Here is a 21,671-nt window from a genome sequence, read left to right on the forward strand (position 1 = left end):
GATATTGGCTGACCCCTGAAAGAGCAGCACTGCCTTGAGTATTGTGCAGTTTACTCAGAAATACCACACATCTACTGTCAGCACTACTAAGCATGAAAGGCTGGCTTCCAACAGACACGTTTTCTGCTTCCCTGCTCTAGCCCTTGGCAATCAGTGCTGTTAGAATCTAGCACTTCATCCTCAGTTCTGCCTTCAGAAATGACAGCTCTATACCACCACAGTGCGTCTGTACGAATCCACCAGAGTGCCTGGCTGGCATATGGAACAGCAAACAAGGCACACTTGTTATCACAACAAAAATATTTATTCAAGCTGTAAATGCTATGCAGTATTTAGTTATTGGATGGGTTTAATATAAACATCTACTGCATAATATTGGTTCCTTAGGAATCCTTGTATACTATCTGAAACATTGCCCTGTTGCTGTACAGCTATTACAGGAAAACTTGCATTGTTTAAGACCAGAACAATTCGAGAATGAAAGAGGAAACACTGGAAGAGAGCATTACTGCAGTACTAGAGCAAGGATTAGGGTGCTCACTTTCTCCCATGCTAATTAGTACTTCAAATGCAGGTTGAGCTGCTCTTCTCTTGAAGAGTTTTGTAACTGTAGCAAGCTCTACTTAAGCAGGAAGGTTAGGTGCAAACTTTACCATGTCTGACTAAAGCATAAGTAATACCAACAAATGCTTTCTCAACAATGCAAATGATGGATGATAGAATTTATGTCTGCAGTAGAGCACCTGAAATCCTCGTCTGGCTGTGGCTACAGTTTAAGTGTTCATACTGGAATTAATTTTGCATTCAAAAGTCATCTTGTATAAAAAATGCTGTAAACACATGAGGCCTACACGAACTGAAATCCCTATCTCAGTGCTTTGTTGGGAAAACCTTCAAGAGATGAGACGTACTGCGGGCTGGGTTTATTTCTGCTTTAGTTACTGGCTATTTCTGTTGGCTCACTCGAAGCCCTACAGCACTGGGTCTGACAGTTCCAGGAGAACAGAACGTGAGTACAAACCAGTCAGAGCCAAAGGTGGCACTCCTGCAGGCTGCAGGAGCACGGGAAGCAGGCAGGGTACTGCCCAGGGCTCACAGCACCCAACTCCAAACACCGCCTCCAGACGCACAACCGCTGCGCAAAGGGCCGGGGCGGCTCCCACGGTAACAGTGCAGCAGAACACACACAGCGTGGTGCAGTGGAAAACGTACAGCTTCTTAACATTACATTTATACAAATGTACAACTCTGCAAATTAAATGGCTCTATAATTATGCAAGTGCTTTTTCAAAAATAAACATATCCCAACTCAATATTTACACTTAGCAACCTGCTTCAGAAACAGCATGATTTTGCTTTAAAGTGAAACTTCAGTGCACTGAAAGTGCAACTCACCCTTCAGGACTAATTTCTCATGCAAAACCTCAGTGTAATGATACCTAGTTCTATACTGTCACAGTTCATCTTCTCTCATTCATCATAATGCAAAGATAACAAGAACTTGTCCACATCCATTCCCGCTGGAAAAGAATTCGGGAGCTTCTTTTTCTGTAGGAGAGGAAAAGAACAGTTAGGTTAGATCCGGAGAAGCTGGGGGTACGAAACCAGTCTGGAAGCATTCCCTCTTCCCTCATCCTTCCATCTGCTTTGCAGAAAGAACTGCACAAAGCTCACTCAGAACTCAGATACCGAAGAGCATACAGACTTCCATATACCCACGGCGTACAAACCGTGTGCCTGTGGGCAGGACCTCAGTTCTCCAGTTGAGCAGCAGCCCCCCCACGTCTCACAGACACAGCTCAGCCCTGGTAACGTGCAGCGTGAGTTAGTGACTGCTTTTCATTTACACTGTCAGGGCTACGTTACAGCTAAGCACAGCAATCACTAAGTTATACCGTGTCTCCTTTTTGGTTATTGACACATCACCTTTCTGTGCCTCACTCACACCTTTGCTATTTGCCAAACCCTCACGTAAAAGGCTGTGGACTACAAAGCAGGAGAAAACACCAAAGGTGGCCTTCTAGTCCTAGGAGTAAATACGGATGCAAGGACAGTTTGGATTTTAGAAAGGCTGAGTCTAAATTGGCCCAACTTCTAAATTCAATCTAGAAACTTAGGTTGAAGTTAGAATTCAAGAACTCATTCATTTTTAAAGGAAATAATTTTATTTTCATGGTTGTATCTGGATAGTTGATGGGAGCCACGTATCTGAACAGTATGCTCATCTTAGGAGAACTGTCAGTTCAGAATGGGCCCAAGAGGCAACGCTAGCAACTGAAACATAAAAAGGATGTCAGGGATTTGGACTAACACCTCTGAACCATTGTAAGCAATATAAATGTCTAATATTTTTACGGTATTAATAGTGTCTGTACTCACCTTTATTTTCTTCTTTTTTGATGGTGTCGGAGAGCTCTGGAGCTCTTTCCTATTTGTGGAACGAGAATTTCTCTCACCCTCATTCAAGTCCTCTAGCTTCCTTTTCTTTACCGTGCTCCTTAAAGACCTGAACTGCTGGGTGTTGTCCTTCAGCGGAGTTGCAGTACTAGTCCTGGCAATGGCAGCCCGGGACAGGATCATGAGCGTGTGAGCAGCCATACTGACGCTGTTCTCGCTGCCAGTTTCGCTGGCTGGGCTGCAGGCAGGCAGGTCTGGTGTGGCAGGAGGGACCATGATCCTAGGGGTTGCACTGTCCTCGTTGAAACGCCGGCAGGTTGGGGTTCGGACGCTATCTGTGGTATCCTCTGTGTGCCTGTCTCCAACTCCAGATGGGGTACGGGGTACTGGCAAGTCGCCGTTTTCAACTGTTTTACTACTAGGGCTATGCCACTGAATGTCCTGCAACATTTCCACACACTGCTTGGTGAAAGGACTTGACAGGCAAAGGCCTTGAGTGGAAACTTTAGCTGCTTCTCGCTTCGGCTCCTTTGAAGACAGAGAAACAGACGATGAAGACTTGCTGTTCCCGTTTGACAGCGACCCTTGCTTCTTGTTCAGCTCTTGCACCGCAGCAACTGTCTTCTCATTCCATAAGCTAACGCTCTGCTGGCCATTGGACAGTTTGGCAGTGTCCTGGCCCTTCTGCTTTTCATCGCTCTCTCTTCGCAGCTCGTTCTCTTTATTCGCTGTAGCCTTGTGGAAGGGATCTAAGGGAGGCCCTGCCGTTCCCGCCTTCCGCTCGGGCTGCGGCTCCTTCACGGGTGCACTTCTGCTGCTACTCATCTCTGGCTTACACAGAATTCGAGGCAAGGTTTTATCTTTCTCTCTCTTTGCTGCCTGTGCTTTGGCAGAGCACGGTGCCGAATCAACAGCAAGCAAAGAGGTTTCACTTCTTTCTTTTTGGGGCAAACTCTTGGCAGTCTGTGCTTGGGTGCTTCCACCTGGAGCGGGTAGGATATTATCAAAGCAAAGCACTCTCCTGTGACTTTCCCCTTGTCTCAAGTTTGAGCCTGTGCTCTCTGCTGGTGCAGCAAGCAGGGTCTCCTCCGTTTTCCTTCCTAGCTCTGCGGTGATGAACTTGTCTGAATTTCCAGGCCTGAAAAAAAGGTACTTTAGCAATTTCTGATACTTCAGCAACACACTTGTTCTTATTGCACAGGTTCACCTCAGCTGTCTGGGGATCAGTTCAAATTAACACAAAGCTGAATTATCAAAACACCATTATCTCATTTAAACATCCTCAACTTGTTAAAGCTCTCTTCATTCTCTGAATAAACATATACACATTTTATCAACATACAAAAGACCAAAAGCAGGGAGTAATGAATGTGGAAAGCTCAGAGGCCAGAAGGGCTAACAAAAAGGTGGGGAACTGAGCCCAGAGAACTGTTAGGGAGGCTGCCACTCTTGGATCTGGGAAAAGAGCTGGAGGATCCTACTTATGCCATTGCTCAAAAAGTTGCCTTCCTCCTAGGCAATGCTGTACGAAGAAATTCATGTCGAGAGAAGGCAAGCAGCTCTGAATGCCTGGTACTTCTTACCTTTGTGTTCGAGAATTTATATGGTTGGAAGTTTCAGACACACTTGGTACCAGTTTTCCTAGAACAAGAGATAAAGCATTGGTAGACTACTACTACTATCTTGAGTAAATTATCTCACAATTAGTGCAGTGACATTTTCCCTGCTGGAGAATCAATACAAATCTAGCAAGAAAGCCCTTCAACTTTCTCATTAATACAGAATTTACAGATGAACAGATAAGCAAAGGGCACCGCCAAAAAGCTTGCTATGTACATATGGGTAGCAGACATCTGGCAAGACAGAACCAATGAAGCTGGACTTACAGATGCACAGCCAGAATTTCCAAGTAGATAGAAGGGAAGTAACTACAGGGAGCTCTCTCGGTCACCCATCAGAGAGCCAGAGTGCAGACTAACTGCACCATCCTTATTTCTTCTTCAACTTCATTCTATTTTATGCTTAAGCCCAAATCTTTTATTAAAAATAAAAATAAAAATAAAAATAAAAATAAAAATAAAAATAAAAATAAAGGTGGATAGGCTAATGTGCACGTTGTCATACAATCACAGAATGGCTTCAGGTTGGAGGGGACCTTAAAGATCATCCGGTTCCAACACCCTGCCATGGGAGGGGCTCCCACCCACCAGCTGAGGCTGCCCAGGGCCCCATCCAACCCGGCTTTGAATGCCTCCAGGGATGGGGCACCCACAGCTCTCTGGGCAGCTGTGCCTCATCACCCTAGGAGTGAAAATTTTTTTCTTAACATCTAACCTAAATCTCCTCTTTTACTTTAAAGTCATTCCCCTTCATTCTGTCACTATCACACAGCATAAAAAGTCAGTCCTCCTCCTGCTTGTAAGCTCCCTTCAAGTACTGAAAGGCCACAATGAGGTCTCCCCAAAGCTTCGTCTTCAAGCTGAACAAGCCCAAATCTCTCAACCTTTCTCCATAAGAGAGGTGCCCCAGCCCTCTGATCATCTTTGTGGCCCTCCTCTAGGCGCACTCCAGCAGATCCCTTTTCCTATACTGGGAGCCCCAGGCATGGACATACAGACAACATCCCTTTATTCCTCCCAGGACACCCATCCCCACTCCCACTGGTTACACTTTTCGTTTTTTGGCCAGTAGGTCCTTGATAAGCCATGCCCATTTCCTTCCTCATCTGCCTGATTTCTTATTCTAGGTGATGGAGAGAACTTGTGCTCTCAGAAAGGTGTCCTTAAGGTGCCACCAGCTTTGTTTTGTTCCCTTGTCCCTCAGGACAGTTTCCCAGGGGATCTCATCCATCAGTTCCTTTTTAAACAGCCTGAAGTTCACACTACTGGAGTTCAGGGTCCTGACTCCACTCTGCCAGCCCTGTGTTCCTCAAGATCAGGAATTTGACCAGGCCACGGTCACTGCAGCCCACGCTGCCTCTGACCTTAACCTCTTTAACGATCTCTTCCACATTAGTGAGCACCAGGTCCAGCAACGCTTCACCTCTGATGGGTCTGTCCAATGCCTGAGCCAGTAAGTTGTCCTTAATGGATTCCAGGAGTCTCCTGGACTGTTTGCAACTTGCTGTTTTAATAGCACATATCAAGGTGGTTGAATTCCAAAACCATTTATAAATGTTAATAACTCAGAACTGGCACATCTTCAGAACTTTCACTTTTATTATGCCCTTCTCAAGAATGCAAAATGAGTACCTGTATTGGCCTTGTTTCTTGCTCCAGGAACCTTCTGCGACTTGGGAGGGATGGGAAGTTTTGGGACATTTCTGCTGCACACTGGATTAGCTACAGGCATATGCAAAACCTTAGAAGAATCAAAATACCGTTACAATTTAGCAAAAGAAATCTTATCACTTGAGCTTTAATTGTGAAAAGACACAGATGTATCTGACAGGTTACCTGGCGGGCAGGCGCTGAGAAGGAATTCCCGTTTTGTCCTACGACTGAGAGAGGAATCATTCCCACCATCCCTTGCAGAACAGGCTGCACTGGAGACGTGATTATAATAGCAGAGCCTAAAAGCATACCAAAATATTACAGCTGTACACTAACAAAAATAAAAGGGCTGCTCCAAAAGCAATGCCTCCTGTTTTATGACGTCGGCCCATGACATCAGAGGCAGACGGTGGTGGTAGGGCAGTAGAGGTGGAATTCAAATCTTCCCATCAACATTCTGTTGCATTTTGTCCCTGTACAACACGGGGCAGCAGAGGGGTAGTCTGACAAATGGGCATCTCACGTGGAAGTGCACACAAAGCAAAGGTGTGCCGCTGAATTCCTCCACGTGGAAAAGATGTCACCAATGGAAATCCATCAACACCTGCTGAGCGTTCACAGAGACCAACAGTGGCCGTGAGGATGGTGAAAGGTGGACTGTGTGGGCAACATTTTCCTAGCAACATGGTCATAGCAGCAGTGAAACAGCTGGCCACGTCCACTGGTGCACAGTGTGGGATGTAGGCTCCTGTTCATAGCCAGCAAAGGTGCACAGCTCATGGCAGCAGCTATGCTGAAGAATAGCATTTTGTAGCTGAGAATTTGCTCTCTCAAATAGTGTTACTGTGCTCTTTGTATCTGTTGTAGTTTCCATGGAAATAAATAGAGGCATTATTTTTGGAGCAACCTACATACTTACGAAAGTGAAACTAAACGCTTTGAGACAGAATTTCTTCAAATTCTGCAAACCTCTGGCAAGAAAATCTCTGCCTTTTTTGAAAATCTTCACAGTCATTATACATTACAACTAGGAAACAGCTGTTACTTCTATTTTGATAGGATTCTTTAATTAAACACTTTTTCTTTTTTGAGAAACGGTTCAAAATTAAGTTTAAAGTACAATGCAGCTATCTTAAGTCTTGAACAGGCAGAAATACGAACATCCAGCAGTTCCTTTTGATGCTTAGCAGAAGTACCTATTACTGGCACCCTGTCACACAAATCAGCACGCTCTAAAAGTCATTATTGGGATCTTTTTGTTTTTCTTCTGATGCTCCCACACACCACCTCCCCCATATGAGTACAGCCCGAGCCAAGGCATGCTGCTTTTGTTTGTATGCACCTATCTGATGCATGTTCCCAGCCACTGAGAGGTGCTCCATGTGCTACGGTTATCAGTGAGTTAGAGATCAATTACTTTGAAATAAATAAAGCTCAACAAGACTGGTTTCAGCTTTCTGAGCTTAAACTTCCTATTTAAATATTTAAATCATTACTAAAATGGTGGTTTCAAATCAGTTCTGCCACCAGGTTTTAAGAGTTTCCAGTTGCCACGCACGTGGACATCATAAAGTAACTGCAAAGTGAAAGAAAAATGACATTTCTCCAGTTGCCAACAATTAAAAAATAAACACAACAAACAACTGAGGGTGAACAGCTGCATTATGAAACCCAGCAGTAGTCTTAAGATCCTGTGCACACTGCTGCACTCATCTCTGACCACAGAGATATGACTACAAGCAGAAATAAAGGTGATAAGTTTTTAGTTTTGGAAAGAAATCTGCACGTGTTGATTGTAACTGGCTTATGGTTACTTTAGCATTAAAAAAAAAACTACTACAAAAATGGCTTTAAAAAACTGCTTTAAAATGTGTGCTGTAGTAATACAAATGCTTCTATTCGGAGAGATTTTAGGTTGCAGAAAGAAGTGAAGTTACATTTTGGTATTTGTCGAAATGCACCTCCACTGTAAAGTAGGTCAATGGAAAATGAAGTAATATTTCATTTGCCACTGTTAAAAATCACATGATTTAAACTTCTGAGGTATCAGGTTACTCTCCCTGTTTTTTGTTTACTGTTAGCAGTAATTAACACTCTCATGAGATCCTCCTTTCAGGGGCAGACACAGCGACTCTTAACATCTCAGTTTACTTTTACAAAAGAACAAAAATATACGCAACATCATTTCTGAAATAAGGAAGTTACCCTGTGGGAAGCTTGGTGAGACAGCCTGGCTTCCTGCAAACGTCCCGCTGGATCTAGGAGGAGTCCGTAGCTGCTGGACTGCTGGTGCTTGGGCAGCGAGAGGCATGGAGCTGCTGGGCAGCACCACCACGTTGGAAGGTGTTACAGCTGTGCCCAGGGCAGCTGGATCAGTCACACACGTGGCTATGTACAGGTTGTTTGTGCTGCCAAAAGCCGTGCTTGTTGCTGGCATCAACTGAATAAATCCTCCTTCTTTGGAAAGATTACTTGTGCTTGCAACTGAAAAAACAGTGCAGTCCTCATTCTGAGTGTTAACTGTGGTGACCACAGGATCCTTAGGTCTGAGCACGAGGAGGTTCTGCTCTGCCAGAGCTGACTCCGCACTTCTCTCCGTGTCTTCTGAAGTCACACACTTGGGCAGGCCTGCAGTTTTGCTCGGGGACTTGGCTGGAGATGACAATATTATCGTTGGCAAATTTTCTCCTGTGATGCTGGAAACAGCATTATTCAACTCCGTGTCTGAGGACATGAAGGGCTCGTCGCTGATGATGATCTTGAGGGACATTATATTGGAAGGATCGACATCCATCGGCTGACTGCTAGAAGATGCAGCGCTGACGCTTTTGGCTTCGCTGCCCAGTTCATCCGTTGAGGAAGCGGTTTCTGGGAGAGGAGAGCTGCACATTTCAGATGGAGTAAGGTTATTTCCAGCAGATACTACAGAAATCTCTGTACACGCATCACCTCCAGAAGAGAAATAGATGTTATCAGTATCTGCTTTTGCAGAAGACGAAGCTTCTTGTGTTTCTGCGCCCTCTGAGTGCGATAGTCCTGAAGGGAGGTTAAAATCTTCCTTAGGGTTATCGAGTGCATGCTGATCATCTGACTGTGTTTTTTCAGAAGTACCAGCAGCCTCAAGCTGCAACTCTGCTTTGTCAAGACCCAAAATATTCACTGTGGATTTTGCAGCACAGTCTGGCTGCACACTCTGATCTTGCTGGTTAGTAGGGTGGCTCAAGCTCTCCTGTGAAATACCAAGTACCGGCGCTGTATTATTTGTTACAGCCCGTTCTTTTCCTGGATCTGCTGACGGGCTAGAAATTGACGTGTTATTTTTTCTCAGCACTGTGGCAGGGCTCCCATCAGAAGAGCTTTTAGTAAGGGTTTTTTCAGATGCTGATGTGTCTGGTGAAAAGTGACACTTACTTCCAGGCCGCGTTCTGTTCTCACTAGCCCTAGAACTCTCTTCCAATGAAACCAAAGGAATCTGCGGACTACCAGAATGAATATATTCCAAATTAAGACCACTCTGAGCACTGTGGCTTAGTTTATCTTTTTCAGTTCCCAAGCACTTTTCACTTCCAGGTACTAGTGCAGCTGAGTCTTTTTTAGCATAAGAATCTTGACAGTGTTCATGATGGTCGCTATCAGGAATTTGCCTCTTGTTAGATTCAGGCAGAACAGGCACAGAGTCAAAAGCAATTTCAAGCTCACCAATTTGTTCATGGGTAATGGTTTTAAGTATGTCAGCCTCCTTCCTTAGCCTACAGTTTCCATGCAGTTGTTCATTGGCTGCATTTTTCTTAGCCATATCATCATCATTAATGGGGCTCTTCAAGGCACACGACGTTTCTCCCAGCTGAAAACCTTTGCAGGATAGCACTTCTCTAGAATTATCACCTGTAAAACAGAGACTAAATTGGTTCCACCAATATTACAAAGGATGATAATTTTACAGGGTTTTAGAATTAATTAATCACTTCAAGCATTTTCACAAAAAATGAAGGATTAGATTAGAAGGAATTTTAGAGGGACTAAACCCCATAACAACAGCTGACGACAAAAGCCAAGCAAACCTACACTTACTAGTTTCTTCTGTTCCTAAAGAACTTTCAAGTGTTTCCAGGTTATCTGCATCCACCAGAATTGTATTTTCTACCCCACTCTGACCAGAAATACCAGCAGGCAAGTTCTTGTTTACCTTGTTCTTCCCTATTTTCAAAATAAAGTACAAAGAATGATTAAAATATATTGTTTTAAATACAAATGTAATTACTGCATTTTAAATGAAGTATGTAGATTTCGAATTCAAGAAATGCTACCCTAAACACATCAAAAACTCCATACTCATTATCAATCCAGCAATAGTACAGAAACATCATTATATTTTATGCGAGGACATTGCTGATCAAAGAGAAAAATATCACAAAGGAACAGAAAAACAGATATGAACTATCAATCCTTATATCAGAAGAGTCTCAAATTTCAGCCCAGTGAAACCTCTGCACTTCACAGTCACGTATGCCAGAATCTAATTCTGAGTTACAGGACACAGATGCCATACGGTCTATCTCTCTTGCAAAAAAGGTCTACTGAACTACCTTTGCTTCCTTAAGGAACATGTGAAAAAATACCATCATTCCTGATGCTTTATAACCACAGTGCAATTCAGAATCATATACTCTACCATAATCAAACAAGTCAAAGAGCGCCTGAAAAGCTGGATCTGATTCTGTCTGTTCCAGAATGTCCTGAATAGCCTCTTCCGACATATGAATTTCACCCTAAGACAAGACATGCAGAACTGTTAGACAATTGCTTTCACAGCTTAAATTAAAATGGGTAAGAATCATTTTCATCTTGTGTTCAGTTCCATTACTTCTGTTCAGCACATAAACACGAAGACAAACATAGGAAATGCTTCTGCCACGAATTTCACGCCTCTAAAAAAGTATTAGCAACTGAAGAAATAAAGCCCTGCAAAATCCCAACATTTCTGTCACATGTCACAGTCTACAACTGGGATACTCTCTAATGATGAGTACTTGTTAAGAAAGACTGAATTTCAGGGTACACTGGAAGCTCACGTATACCGTGTGAGTACTGTCAGCCTGCACTAGCCAACCACAGGCGAAAAGTCCCCAAACTAACCTGGACTTCTTGTTTTTGCACAGAACAGAGAAAACGAAAAGTTTCGTTAATAGAAGCCAGAAAAGAAAAAAAAAAAAGTCTGTCTAGGTTTTGGAGGAAATACAGGTTTGAAAAAGCAATCTTATTCAGGCTCTAAAGAATTCCTGTTGCTGTACTGGATGATCAAATTTACCTTACAGCAAATGAGAACATCAGACCAGACTAAACATGTCAGCAGACCAAAGGATATACCACATCCCTTACTCTTCTATCTAGATAGTTTTCTTGTTACGAAGTCATCGATCAAATTCCCAGTGAGAAGGTCCTGAAATAACTGGTGCCCAAGATGCAGTGACAAGAAGACAGCTGGTGACTGAGAGACAGTTATTTCGACCTAGAGTCTGAGGATAAACTTCAGAATTAACCACTGCCTGAAGTGGTCCCGCTTCGATGATCTCTTGAGGTCCCTTCCAACCCCTATGATTCTATGATTCCCCGCCTTACGGTCCTGCTGCGTGCTTCCACTGCCCTGCACAGCACTACGAATGAAGTCAGAGTGTTAAACTGGCTAAAATTCAATTCTAGCAAAAGATCAGTAGCCTGTTGGTTCAGATCTTGAACCAGCTCACCTCCATACAACTACGTAAGAGACGATGATCATAAAGGAAGTCGTGGGACTGTCCCCTGGGCAGAAGTTATCCATCAGATGAGCTAAGATGTCTTTCAGAGAGAGGGGGAGGAGGGAAAAAGGGAAGGAGAAAGGAGAGGACAAGCTCAGATAAAAGGTAGATACAGGTTCATCACAGTCTCCGTTACTGATCGTTCTGATGTAGCTATCTTTAAAAATGTAAAAAGGGCAACCCAGACCCACCTGGAGTCCAAGGATTTCATCAATTGAAGTCTCTTGTTCTGTAGGGCCACTTTCTGTCTGTTTAGGTGCTTGAGTGACATTGCCATCACTGGAACAGAACAGTTATTAGTTCAGAACTCAAAAATAAATCAAATAAGCATGCAGATGAAATTTAGAGTTTCCTTCTATTACCTGCCCAGGATTTTGTTAATGTTCTCAGCTAGCTTTTCCTGAAGAGATTTGTTGCTCAGGATCTTTTCTCTGGCGTTTTCAATAACCAATTGCTAGAAAGCAGAGTTTTAAAGCAGTCAGCTTACTATTTTTTATTATCACTAAAGAAGAAGCTTGAATTTTCAACTTACTTTTAAAATCAATCAGTTCAATAGCCAATACACTCTTGGAAACAACAGCAATAACAAGCTCTACTTCAACTATTTCTTGTGTTGCTGTTACAACGTCCTCCTCTTTCTGAAGAAGCTGACTTAGTTCTGACTGCAGTATCTTTACTGTCACAAGGGCAGCTGAACTATGACTGCATGACCTCTCTATTGAAGGCATCACAAAACAATCCTCTATCTCTGCTCTGCTCAAGTACAGCAAGGCTTACTGTGCTGTCTGGTCTTCCTTTGCTAAAACGTGACAACATTCTAACAGCTTACATGTGTCTTAGCAAAGCCAATAGATCAAGGAAGAAAAAAGCCCAAAACTTCACCTAAACACACTACATTCACAAGTTCAATAACACAGATCAAGTTCCAATATAAAACAATGCACTTAACTTCTAAAGTTCATTTCTGTAATACCTACAACAAACAGCACAAAAAAGTAGTTCTCTTCAGTCTCCATTTTCTTATAAATGTAAATACCTTCCATAATTATATACTCACTGGGAAGTTACCATCAATAAACTCTTCGAGTGGCTCACTTTCTTTTTCTATTATTACTTCATCAGGATCTTGAGAACTTCTACTTGCTGCAGGAGGTCCACATGCCGCAACACTTTTCCTCTTCTGAGATTCACTGAAACATTCCAGGAAATTTGTCACGTTCACTAAATAAAAATTTTTCTTCCTTCTTAGCAAATGAAAGATTTTAATCAACACAAGATCAACCACATATTGGAAATACAACAAAAGCTTACACTTGCTTCATTATCTCTTATGTAGACATGGTGTTTGACTTCATAAAAGTTAGAAATATCCACAGACTGGACAAACAGCACAATGGCAAACTGCATTTCATGTATGCTAATACTTACAACACTGCATAATCTTTAAATGATCTAAAAGAAGTCGTTACCTTTTTCTCCTTCCCGGAGAAAGCAAGTTTGAATGAAGCTTCCGTTCCTGTGATGCAGGAACTTGAATGTGTATGAAATCTCCTGCTTTATAAAGGAAGAAAGAGACAACAATATAAATATTTTTCAGTGACATTCTTAAGGCAGTATAGAAAGCTCCACATCATTTATTGCTTTCCAGTCAACTCCTTGGAATTCATCAATGACAGTTTGGTATTACCAGGAAAATGAGAAGCACTCCTTTAAAATATACTGAGAAAAATTATATCTTCTCTGCTGCAACAAATGTCTTGGGAGAGGGTGATTACAGATAATTAATGACAAAATGATGCACTCCCGATCTCTGAACCCATGTTAACAAGCAAGGATGCAAGGGCCGTTTCTCTTTTGGGACCTCCTTTTTATTTTAATCATTTGAATGGTTATGGAGAGCTAGGAATTTTCTAAAACGTCTTCAGTGGAAAATGATCAGACCAAATTTCACAGAAATATTCCCCTTTATCCAGACTTTTCACACAAATAAATGTTTGAAAGAAAAAACAAAATTGTCACTTACTGCCAATCTTGTTTTCTTGGGCTTGTGGCTGGTGAACAAACAATGTATTCAGTCTTGTCTGTGATATACTCTGATTTATTGCTGGCTTGTGGATAACTTGAGGAGATACAGTAGAGGAGGAATACTGCAGTCCTGGCTGAGGGGCTACAGATAACAGTCCTGAATTTGGAGGAGCTGATTGCTGAAGCATTCTCTGTCGTTTCATTTCTACAATTCCACTTCTTGTACGTGCTACAGGTAACAAAGACAACATGAAAATAAATGATCTTCAAAAGGATGTTGACTTCCAAGAAGCCGTCACTGAATACAGTAATTTTAAACCTAATTACAGATGCTTCAATGAAACGTTTCTGTGCTTCAACAACTAGTTTATGAAACTCAACAAGCAAGCAACACCAATCTTCTGCATTACAGGTTTTAACCAAAAGAGTTCAAGAAGTACAGACAACTTACGCTGACACTGTAACCATGCTCATACCACTGCTTAAACATTTACACAAACAAATCATACAAAAATGTAATTTCACTACACAAAACATAACTCTCCTTAGCTGGAATAGCTAAGAGAAGGCTATTTGTTGTATTTGTTCATCACATTAAACTTGACAAATTCAAACAGAATGCCATCCAATCCAGTGAATCTCAGATCCAAGAATAATTATAATCTATATTTCACATTCTCTTTTCTCATACAGTGCTACAAAATAAAAAAAAATGAATTTTCAAACTAAATAACGTTGCCCTTAAGAGTTCTCTCAGCAGTTTTTGCAATGAAAGAAACAATTCTTGACAAAACAAGTGTCTTTTTTTTTCTTACAAATAACAATTATCTTCATATTTTACTTTGATATATGTTCATATAGAAATAATCTTTAAAATTATCATTCATTGAAAAAACACCACAGTAAGACAGTTACATTTCCAGTTCCTCTGTGAATCATAAATTATGTCAACAGCTTCTGGATTCAAGCAGCAGTTTTTAGACTTTTGAACAGCATTAAAGAAAAAAAAAGTTTTCAGCAGACAAGAAAATGCTATACTGACAATTTAAGTGACTTGTAGAAGGCTCAGCTTTTCTGTTTGGTCTCCTGATCATGACAGTAATCCACAGGCTGTGCAGAAGGCAGCAGTCACACACTAAGAGCTATTGCAGTAGAGAAAGGGCAATACTTTTAAGAATAAGGCTGAGTCACTGCTTGCTGCAGCATTCTCTTGTTTTTCACCAAAACAGATCATGAGAACAAAACACCGACTGATCTCACATGAACAGCTCAGATACTTACTCCTCTGATTAGCAGAAAACCCTGTGGAACCCTGCATGCTCCTAGAAAATAAAGCAGGTGACATAAATGAAAGCAGCACACTGGAAGGACCCAGCTATGCATCATAAGGGCATTACATAGTTAACATCAGTCTGCCCACAGTCAAACATTCTTCAGAAAGCATCCAGCCATTTTTATTTTCATTCTTTTAAACAATGGCCACAGATTCTTCAAATGAAGAATGTGTTACGTTCTTGATCAAGTGATATTGGATTCTGTATGACCCATAACGTATTGCTTTATGACTGGAAGGCCACATATAAAACCATAATAGCAGATAAGGGCGTTATCTCCCAATGCCTTCACAACTACCAACTCTCCCATAACTTTCTCTTTCACCATCTTTCAGAAGCAACAGATAACAAAACCATTTTCGTACAACAATAAGGAGAGCTGAGCAACATAGGGTCTCAATCTTATGGAGCACTTTACTTTTTTGTTTGCAAAACTGTATTACCTTATCTGAGAAAGTGTATAGTCTAGTTTTTTCCACAGAGATGACATCATGGCTGGAACTTCATTTGTTGTTTCTAAAGCAAACAAAATAAGAAATGCATTTTACAACAGGTAACATGTAGAGCAAATGTTAAAATCACAGTCAAACTAATTATTACCACTTAAAAGCATAATTTAACCTTAGGGATCTACTTGCCATTTGTAATCTAATTTTCAGTGTTCTCCTAATTAGAGAGCCTCAACTCCTACACTATAAAACTTCATCTGGTACAAATGTACACTCACCATGGAAGCAGTTTTTAGTTTTAGAAGCCAGAACAAAACTGAAGGAAAGACACTGAAGATGATATTTCTCCATGGAATCTGCACTTGGTTTTGGTACCTGGGCACACACGTGCTAACCTGAACTAACTTCCTGAGTTCTGAAAGTGGGATTTATGTTCCCAAATCACTTGGCTGATTTTGAAAATCGTAATGTGCCATACAGCCCTTTTTAAGTCAGTTTTTATTTTGTTGCACAAACAAGTAAAAATACTTGCTACTTGAAGTACTGAACATGCAAGTAGAAATGAAAGGAAGCATGCAGATTCCTTCATACTATTTACAGTGTGCCAAGATCAAAGTACTATGAAAGAATCATGTTTCTAAGTTACCATTCCTACTAAACAAAGCATGAAAAGTCAAGCATTTTAAAAAGTAATCCAATCATGATATTTCTTAAATTACAAGTCTTGGATCTAAACAGAACTGATTATGCAACATGTATTACAAATGTTCAGACTAGGCAACATGCCCAAGCTCAGTCACTGCTTTTAAATTTCGAATAAGAAAAGCTCTGACTCTCTACAATTCATGTAAAATATTAATTGATTCAGATTTCATTTCAATCAGTTTTAAAAACGAGACAAAAAACATTTCACACCACAGGATTCTTCGTTCTTTATCTCAAAGGAAACAGCACAATGTAATGAACAGAACCCTACACATGTTCTGCACTCTTTACTGTACCTTTGTGCTTCACTCAAATATCAAGTCAGAACACTTAGGCTGGAAATGACAAAGACAATCTGCTCACAAAACAGTGTTCTACTTCACAGCTGTCTGCATAATGCACAGACAGAAAGGTGCTCTAAATCCAAATACAGGTGGAGATATTTCCTCTTCCTCAAGGAAGTTCACAACTTCAAAATAAATTTTGCTCTGAAGCTTTACCTTTTGTTTTCATGGCTACATATTCATTAAGAATAGTTGTCAAGTTTTTTCCACAGAGGGACTAGAAAAGAAAAAACAAAAACACACCGATTTTAGAATCTTCTCTAATAATTTACTCTTCATCTGCTATATCTCATCATTTTTAAGCAGCTCTTCAGAAGACTGACACTGCTGACCCTCAGCACAAGAACCGTGCCTTCAGCAGCTGGTGCAGAGAGCAATCGATTAACAACGTCACAACGAACACAAAATCTGAAGTGGATGATCTGCAGTCAGATCTGCACATCCTCAACTCACCTTTGTTATTATGGGAAAAAGACACAAGAAGAAGATGATGAATAGCTCTAAGAGATTAACAAGACACCGTGTAGGAATGCAGCATGCATTGAGATGCAAATATTGAAAAACTTCTAAAATAAAATTATTAATACCCACATGGAATTCACTTTCATACCATATTTACTTATGCTGTTACTTAACATGAAGCAAAGAGAATTAAGATTTTCAAATTGTCACTATCATTTGCTGTATCTTCTTGTTTCCTAGCAGGAATCCTACAGTGCATGAAAAATATAGCCCTTTATTGTAAACATTTTGAGGTTCGGTGAAACTTTTTTCTTAGAAACCATATCACCACTTTCCTTAAAAAAAAAAAAAAAAAAAAAAGTAAGAATCTGCATAATCTCTACTTACATTTTTTACCCTATGTCTTGCTGGCCATAGCTTTATTCTCAGCTCCCCCCACCACAGTACAGGTGACAAACATTTGTAAATGAAATAGGTTCACCAGTCTGTTTCAGATGGGTTCATCCAGAGCTCAGATCCCAGAAAAAGAAAAATGCACAAATTTTGAATATTGGGGATAAAATCCCAGACCATGTAAAAATTGATATACTAAGAAAAGGGAAGGGAGAACAAGATGCACACACAACCACTAAAAGGTTGAAAGGAAGTAATACCTAAAAGCTGTAAATTACATACTATATCGAAAGTCCCATCTTGAGATGGGAAAAATGCCACATGTCTGGTTACCCTTCAGCTGCACGTACAGATCTATACCTGGAGCTATATGCTCTACATGCATCCCCTCTGAAGTGCCACATTTCACCTCAGACAAAGCAGATGACAACAAGCAAAGAGGAAGCTGAACAAATACATAGTGCTGATCAGCAAATGGTACTCCCAAACAAAGCAGAAGAACCTTAGTTACAGCAGTGTTCACGTGAAACAGCACGTCACTGGAAGCTCTATCTAGGATAAGAAAGTCATCTGCAACAAACAACCAGTGCAGCCCTGAAATCAATGAGATCCTTACAACACCACTCCATAAACCAATCCTCAAAGCTGTAAGGCTGGCTAGATTCAATTTGCTGAACACGATTTGATTGTTTTGTATTTAACTGCTTCTTGGTAACATTAAATATTAGAAACCAACTCACTGCTAACCCCGTTGGATACGAAAGATAAAGTGAACAACCAAACTCATCATTTTAAAGAACATTTCAGAAGCAATCGTAACTCTGAAAAGCCTTAATATCTTTTCCATTGGTAGAATAAAACTGAGGTTACTGTTCAGCAAATAGGAACTCACCAGCAAGCAGGCTGGAATGAACCCATCCTCCGTGCAGTGCTCCGCGTACTCCTTTAAGTCAGAGCTTTCTAAGATAAACTCACGGCAGGTAGCTAGAAGTTTTTCCTGTTGTAAATACCCTGCAACAAATCAGATTAACCCGTTGTATTTCAGACATTTCTTCTGCTGAGCGGATAAGAAACATTAACACAAACAGTTGTGCACGGCAGTGAGTCACTGCAAAGGATTTCCATGCTGGAAGAGGATGGCAGAGTTCACACTGAAGAACATACATCCTGCAAAATATTCCCTTAATAGTTAAAACCAGAAAGGACACCAGACATGATTGGTACTTGTGATTACAAATGATGTGAGGATGGGAGTGGGGCACTACTGGCAACTCCTGAGCCCTGGCTCCAGAGGCTGACAACATGAAGCTCATGTGGGCTGAGCAGCCTAGTTGGATAATTAAAAGGAATACTGTGGAGCAGTACTCTGCGCACACCTTCCTCTTCTGAAACAGGTAAAACGCGCAATTGCTGGAACAGCATTTTGAACTTCTTTCCACAAATATGTAGTACAAGAATTAACAAAATAAAAACATTCTCCTCACTTGATTCCTGCGCTTTTCATTTGGAACAGATGCACAAAGTGCCATTTGCACACTGCATACACCCCAGGTCTCAACAGTTACTGTAACAGGATGCATGCTGAACTGATCTACTTTTCCAAAATTACAATCCTTAGCAAATACATTCTGCTTTAATAAAGCTTTTCATGTCCTACTTTGATTGTCAACTACTCTTACCACTGAAAGATAAAAAGAGCTCCATCTGAATGAAGGAGTTGAGAACAAAGAGCCACAAAGGAAAATGCCTTTCCCTTCTTGTCTGTAACAGAATTGAATATGAAATAATTTCAGAAGGCACTGAAGTACAAACCTAATTACACAGTACAGGATATATATATATATTAGCATACAGACTTACAAAGAACCCGCAAATGGGCTGCCTAAAGAAAAAGGCTGACTTGAAGTCTGCGTGAACATCACCTAGCAGATCCAAACACATCTGGAAAGGGTTTCACATTCCAGACACAAAAAGCCCACACCCCGGTCTCCAAACAATAAGCACATTTTGCAGTTTGGGAATAACCACTGTGGGTGCAGTCATGATGCAGGAACTGGTTTACCTGAGAAAAAGCGGTGGTGGTACCTGTGGATGAAAGGGCCACCCAATTTCATTCCTCAACCACATTCTGCTAGAAAACAGCCAAACCATTAACTTGATAAAAGCTGAAAGCATATTTTGGGAAAATATAATTATATGCTGGTCTTACTCCCATGCACTCCAGGCCAGTATCAAGGACAGGGTATTAGCCAGATGGGGCTTGGATCTGTGCCAGTATGGCTGTCCTTCCCATCCATACACATAAAAATCTGCAATATTTCTTTCTTGAATACTACTACATCACCACAAGGGACGACTGAATGCTTGTGTATCTCCAGGTATACCAACTTCCTCCAAACTAAGGCCTTACAATCTTCAGAAATGGCTGAATCAATATTCTCTTTGTAATGGAACTTACCTGCTCGTGCATGCACTTAATAATTATGTAATGTTACACAATCTTTAACAGTGCCAAAACTAAGTGAAAGCACAAAACGCTGAGTTCCTTCTGAACAAGGAATGATTTCTTATTTTGCTCTACTTAAGAAAAGTAAACATTTAACTCATAGCACCAACTGACACTTCATTAGAAAGTTATGTTTTGTTACACGTTTTCCTCTGGGTAAGCTTATCTTATGTTAGCTTTGTTTATCAACTCAAATGCCACCAACCTTCACATGACCAGAAAGCTAGAGAAAACAAATCCTCAGCCAGAAGCACTGCGCTGTCAGCTTGTTTACCAGCTCACAGCTCAGCGATGCCTCATGGAGGAGGAATCCCTAATAGACAGCACAGCTCACTACAGAAAACACCTGCTCCACACCTTGAGCTGCTCAGCTCAGTGCACTCATGATGCATGCACCACAGTCAACATGAGCTGGGATGGGCCATCCCCTGTACATGGGGTGTAGCCAAGATTTTCTATTGAGTGTCTCACAGATAAGCTGTCTGCCCGGGAACATGTAACTCAACCAACTTGCTATACCAAAGCTCAGTGAGAAATCTTCATGTTTCTTGGTTCAATTTAAATCTCCCTCCAAAATGTGTGCAGTTTCTTGAAACTTTCTGTTTCATGAAATAGGATGCATTAAAGACAATGTGGCCAGCAGGTCAAGGGAGGTGATCCTCCCCATCTACTCTGCCCTGGTAAGGCCACATCTGGAGTTCCGTGTCCAGTTCTGGGCTCCCCAGTTGAAAAATGACAGGGATCTCCTTGAAAGATTCCAGTGGAGGGCAAGAAAACGATAAAGGGCCTGAAGCACTTCTCTTATGAGGAAAGGCTGAGAGACCTGGGTCTGTTCAGCCTTGAAAAAAGAAGACTCAGAGGGGATCTGACACACATCCATAAATATCTAAGGAGTGGAAGGCAAAGGGACAAGGCCGGACTCTTTTCAGCAGTGTGTGGTGATAGGATGAGGGGAAATGGTCATGAACTGAGGAAGTTCTACACAAATGTGTGTGGGAACTTCTTCACAGAGCAGTGATGGAGCAGTGGCACAGCTGCACAGAGAGGTGGTGGAGTCTCCTTCTCTGGAGACGTTCCAGACCCGCCTGGACGCCTACCTGTGCAACCTGGGCTAGGGAGCTGCTTTGGCAGGGGGTTGGACTCCATGATCTCTAGACATCCCTTCCAACCCCTACAATTCTGATTCTGCTTTTATTCTGGTGAAGCAACAACACATCCTTACTGGCTTCAGTTCTCAAGACAGCAGCAATACACATTTCAGGTAGAATTTAAAAGAAACTGTGCTGGAGGAACCCTTAAGACACAGCCTTAATAGCTCTAAGTCAGGAAAACAATGAACAACAGAAGGAAAATCTGAAGGAAAGTGCCAGGAAACCTTACTAATCTGCTCAGGGCTCATCTGTTCTGTAATATCACAAAATGCTTTGGGTTGGAAGAGACCCTCACGCCCACCCAGCCCCATCCCCTTGCCGTGGGCAGGGCTGCCCCGGGCCCATTCAACCCTGAGGCACTGAGCGCCTCAGGGATGGGGCACCACAGCTCTCTGAGCAGCTGTGCCAGTGCCTCACCGCACTCAAACAAAACTTGGCTTTCACATTGCTCTCATCTTTGGCATTAACCAAACAACACGGCCATTTAAACAGTTCGCTCTGCCGCCCCACTCCTAAAACCACCCTTCGCACAGACGCTGAGCTCTCGGCTCGGCCTCGCAGGTGGCACACACGGGAAGGGAAAGGGAGGGCAGCAGAACCTTCACCCGCTCCCATCGGGTACTTCGGGTCGGCTCTGACGCCCTGCATCACGCCGTCTGTTCTGTTAGCCTTCCCGCCCGCCCCAGGCCGCTCCGCCCGGGCTCTCCCTCCCGCTTCCCTCGCTCACTCACCCAGCACCAGCCGGGCCACGTCGGACGGCAGCAGCATGGCGGCGAGGCGGGCGGCGGGGTACGACTCCCCGAGGGGCAGCGCGGCCGCCCCGCTCCGAGGGGAAGGC

The 21,671-nt window shown here is 42.0% G+C and overlaps 1 protein-coding gene across 2 annotated transcripts; it reads right to left on the minus strand.

Moving 5' to 3' along the window:
• Positions 1-1,178: 1,178 nt before the first annotated feature.
• LOC136044660 (protein NPAT) lies at positions 1,179-21,646 on the minus strand. Of its 2 annotated transcripts, none has more exons than XM_065730066.1 (18): positions 21,565-21,646; positions 18,069-18,187; positions 16,478-16,538; positions 15,267-15,339; positions 14,771-14,811; positions 13,488-13,718; positions 12,934-13,018; positions 12,522-12,654; positions 11,827-11,918; positions 11,656-11,743; positions 10,342-10,438; positions 9,741-9,866; positions 7,875-9,554; positions 5,853-5,968; positions 5,649-5,757; positions 3,981-4,038; positions 2,380-3,535; positions 1,179-1,548 (listed from the first exon to the last, which is right to left on the minus strand). In XM_065730066.1, the coding sequence occupies exons 1-18, from the start codon at positions 21,599-21,601 to the stop codon at positions 1,471-1,473; spliced, it is 4,380 nt and encodes a 1,459-aa protein (XP_065586138.1). In that variant the 5' UTR covers positions 21,602-21,646; the 3' UTR covers positions 1,179-1,470. The 2 variants fall into 2 exon arrangements, with proteins under 2 accessions (XP_065586138.1, XP_065586137.1); XM_065730065.1 differs by having other exon boundaries at positions 9,735-9,866.
• Positions 21,647-21,671: the final 25 nt, after the last annotated feature.

This window comes from Cyrtonyx montezumae, unplaced genomic scaffold (assembly GCF_038088225.1).
Source record: "Cyrtonyx montezumae isolate F1298 unplaced genomic scaffold, pur_monq_1.0 scaffold_12, whole genome shotgun sequence".
Taxonomy (NCBI): domain Eukaryota; kingdom Metazoa; phylum Chordata; class Aves; order Galliformes; family Odontophoridae; genus Cyrtonyx; species Cyrtonyx montezumae.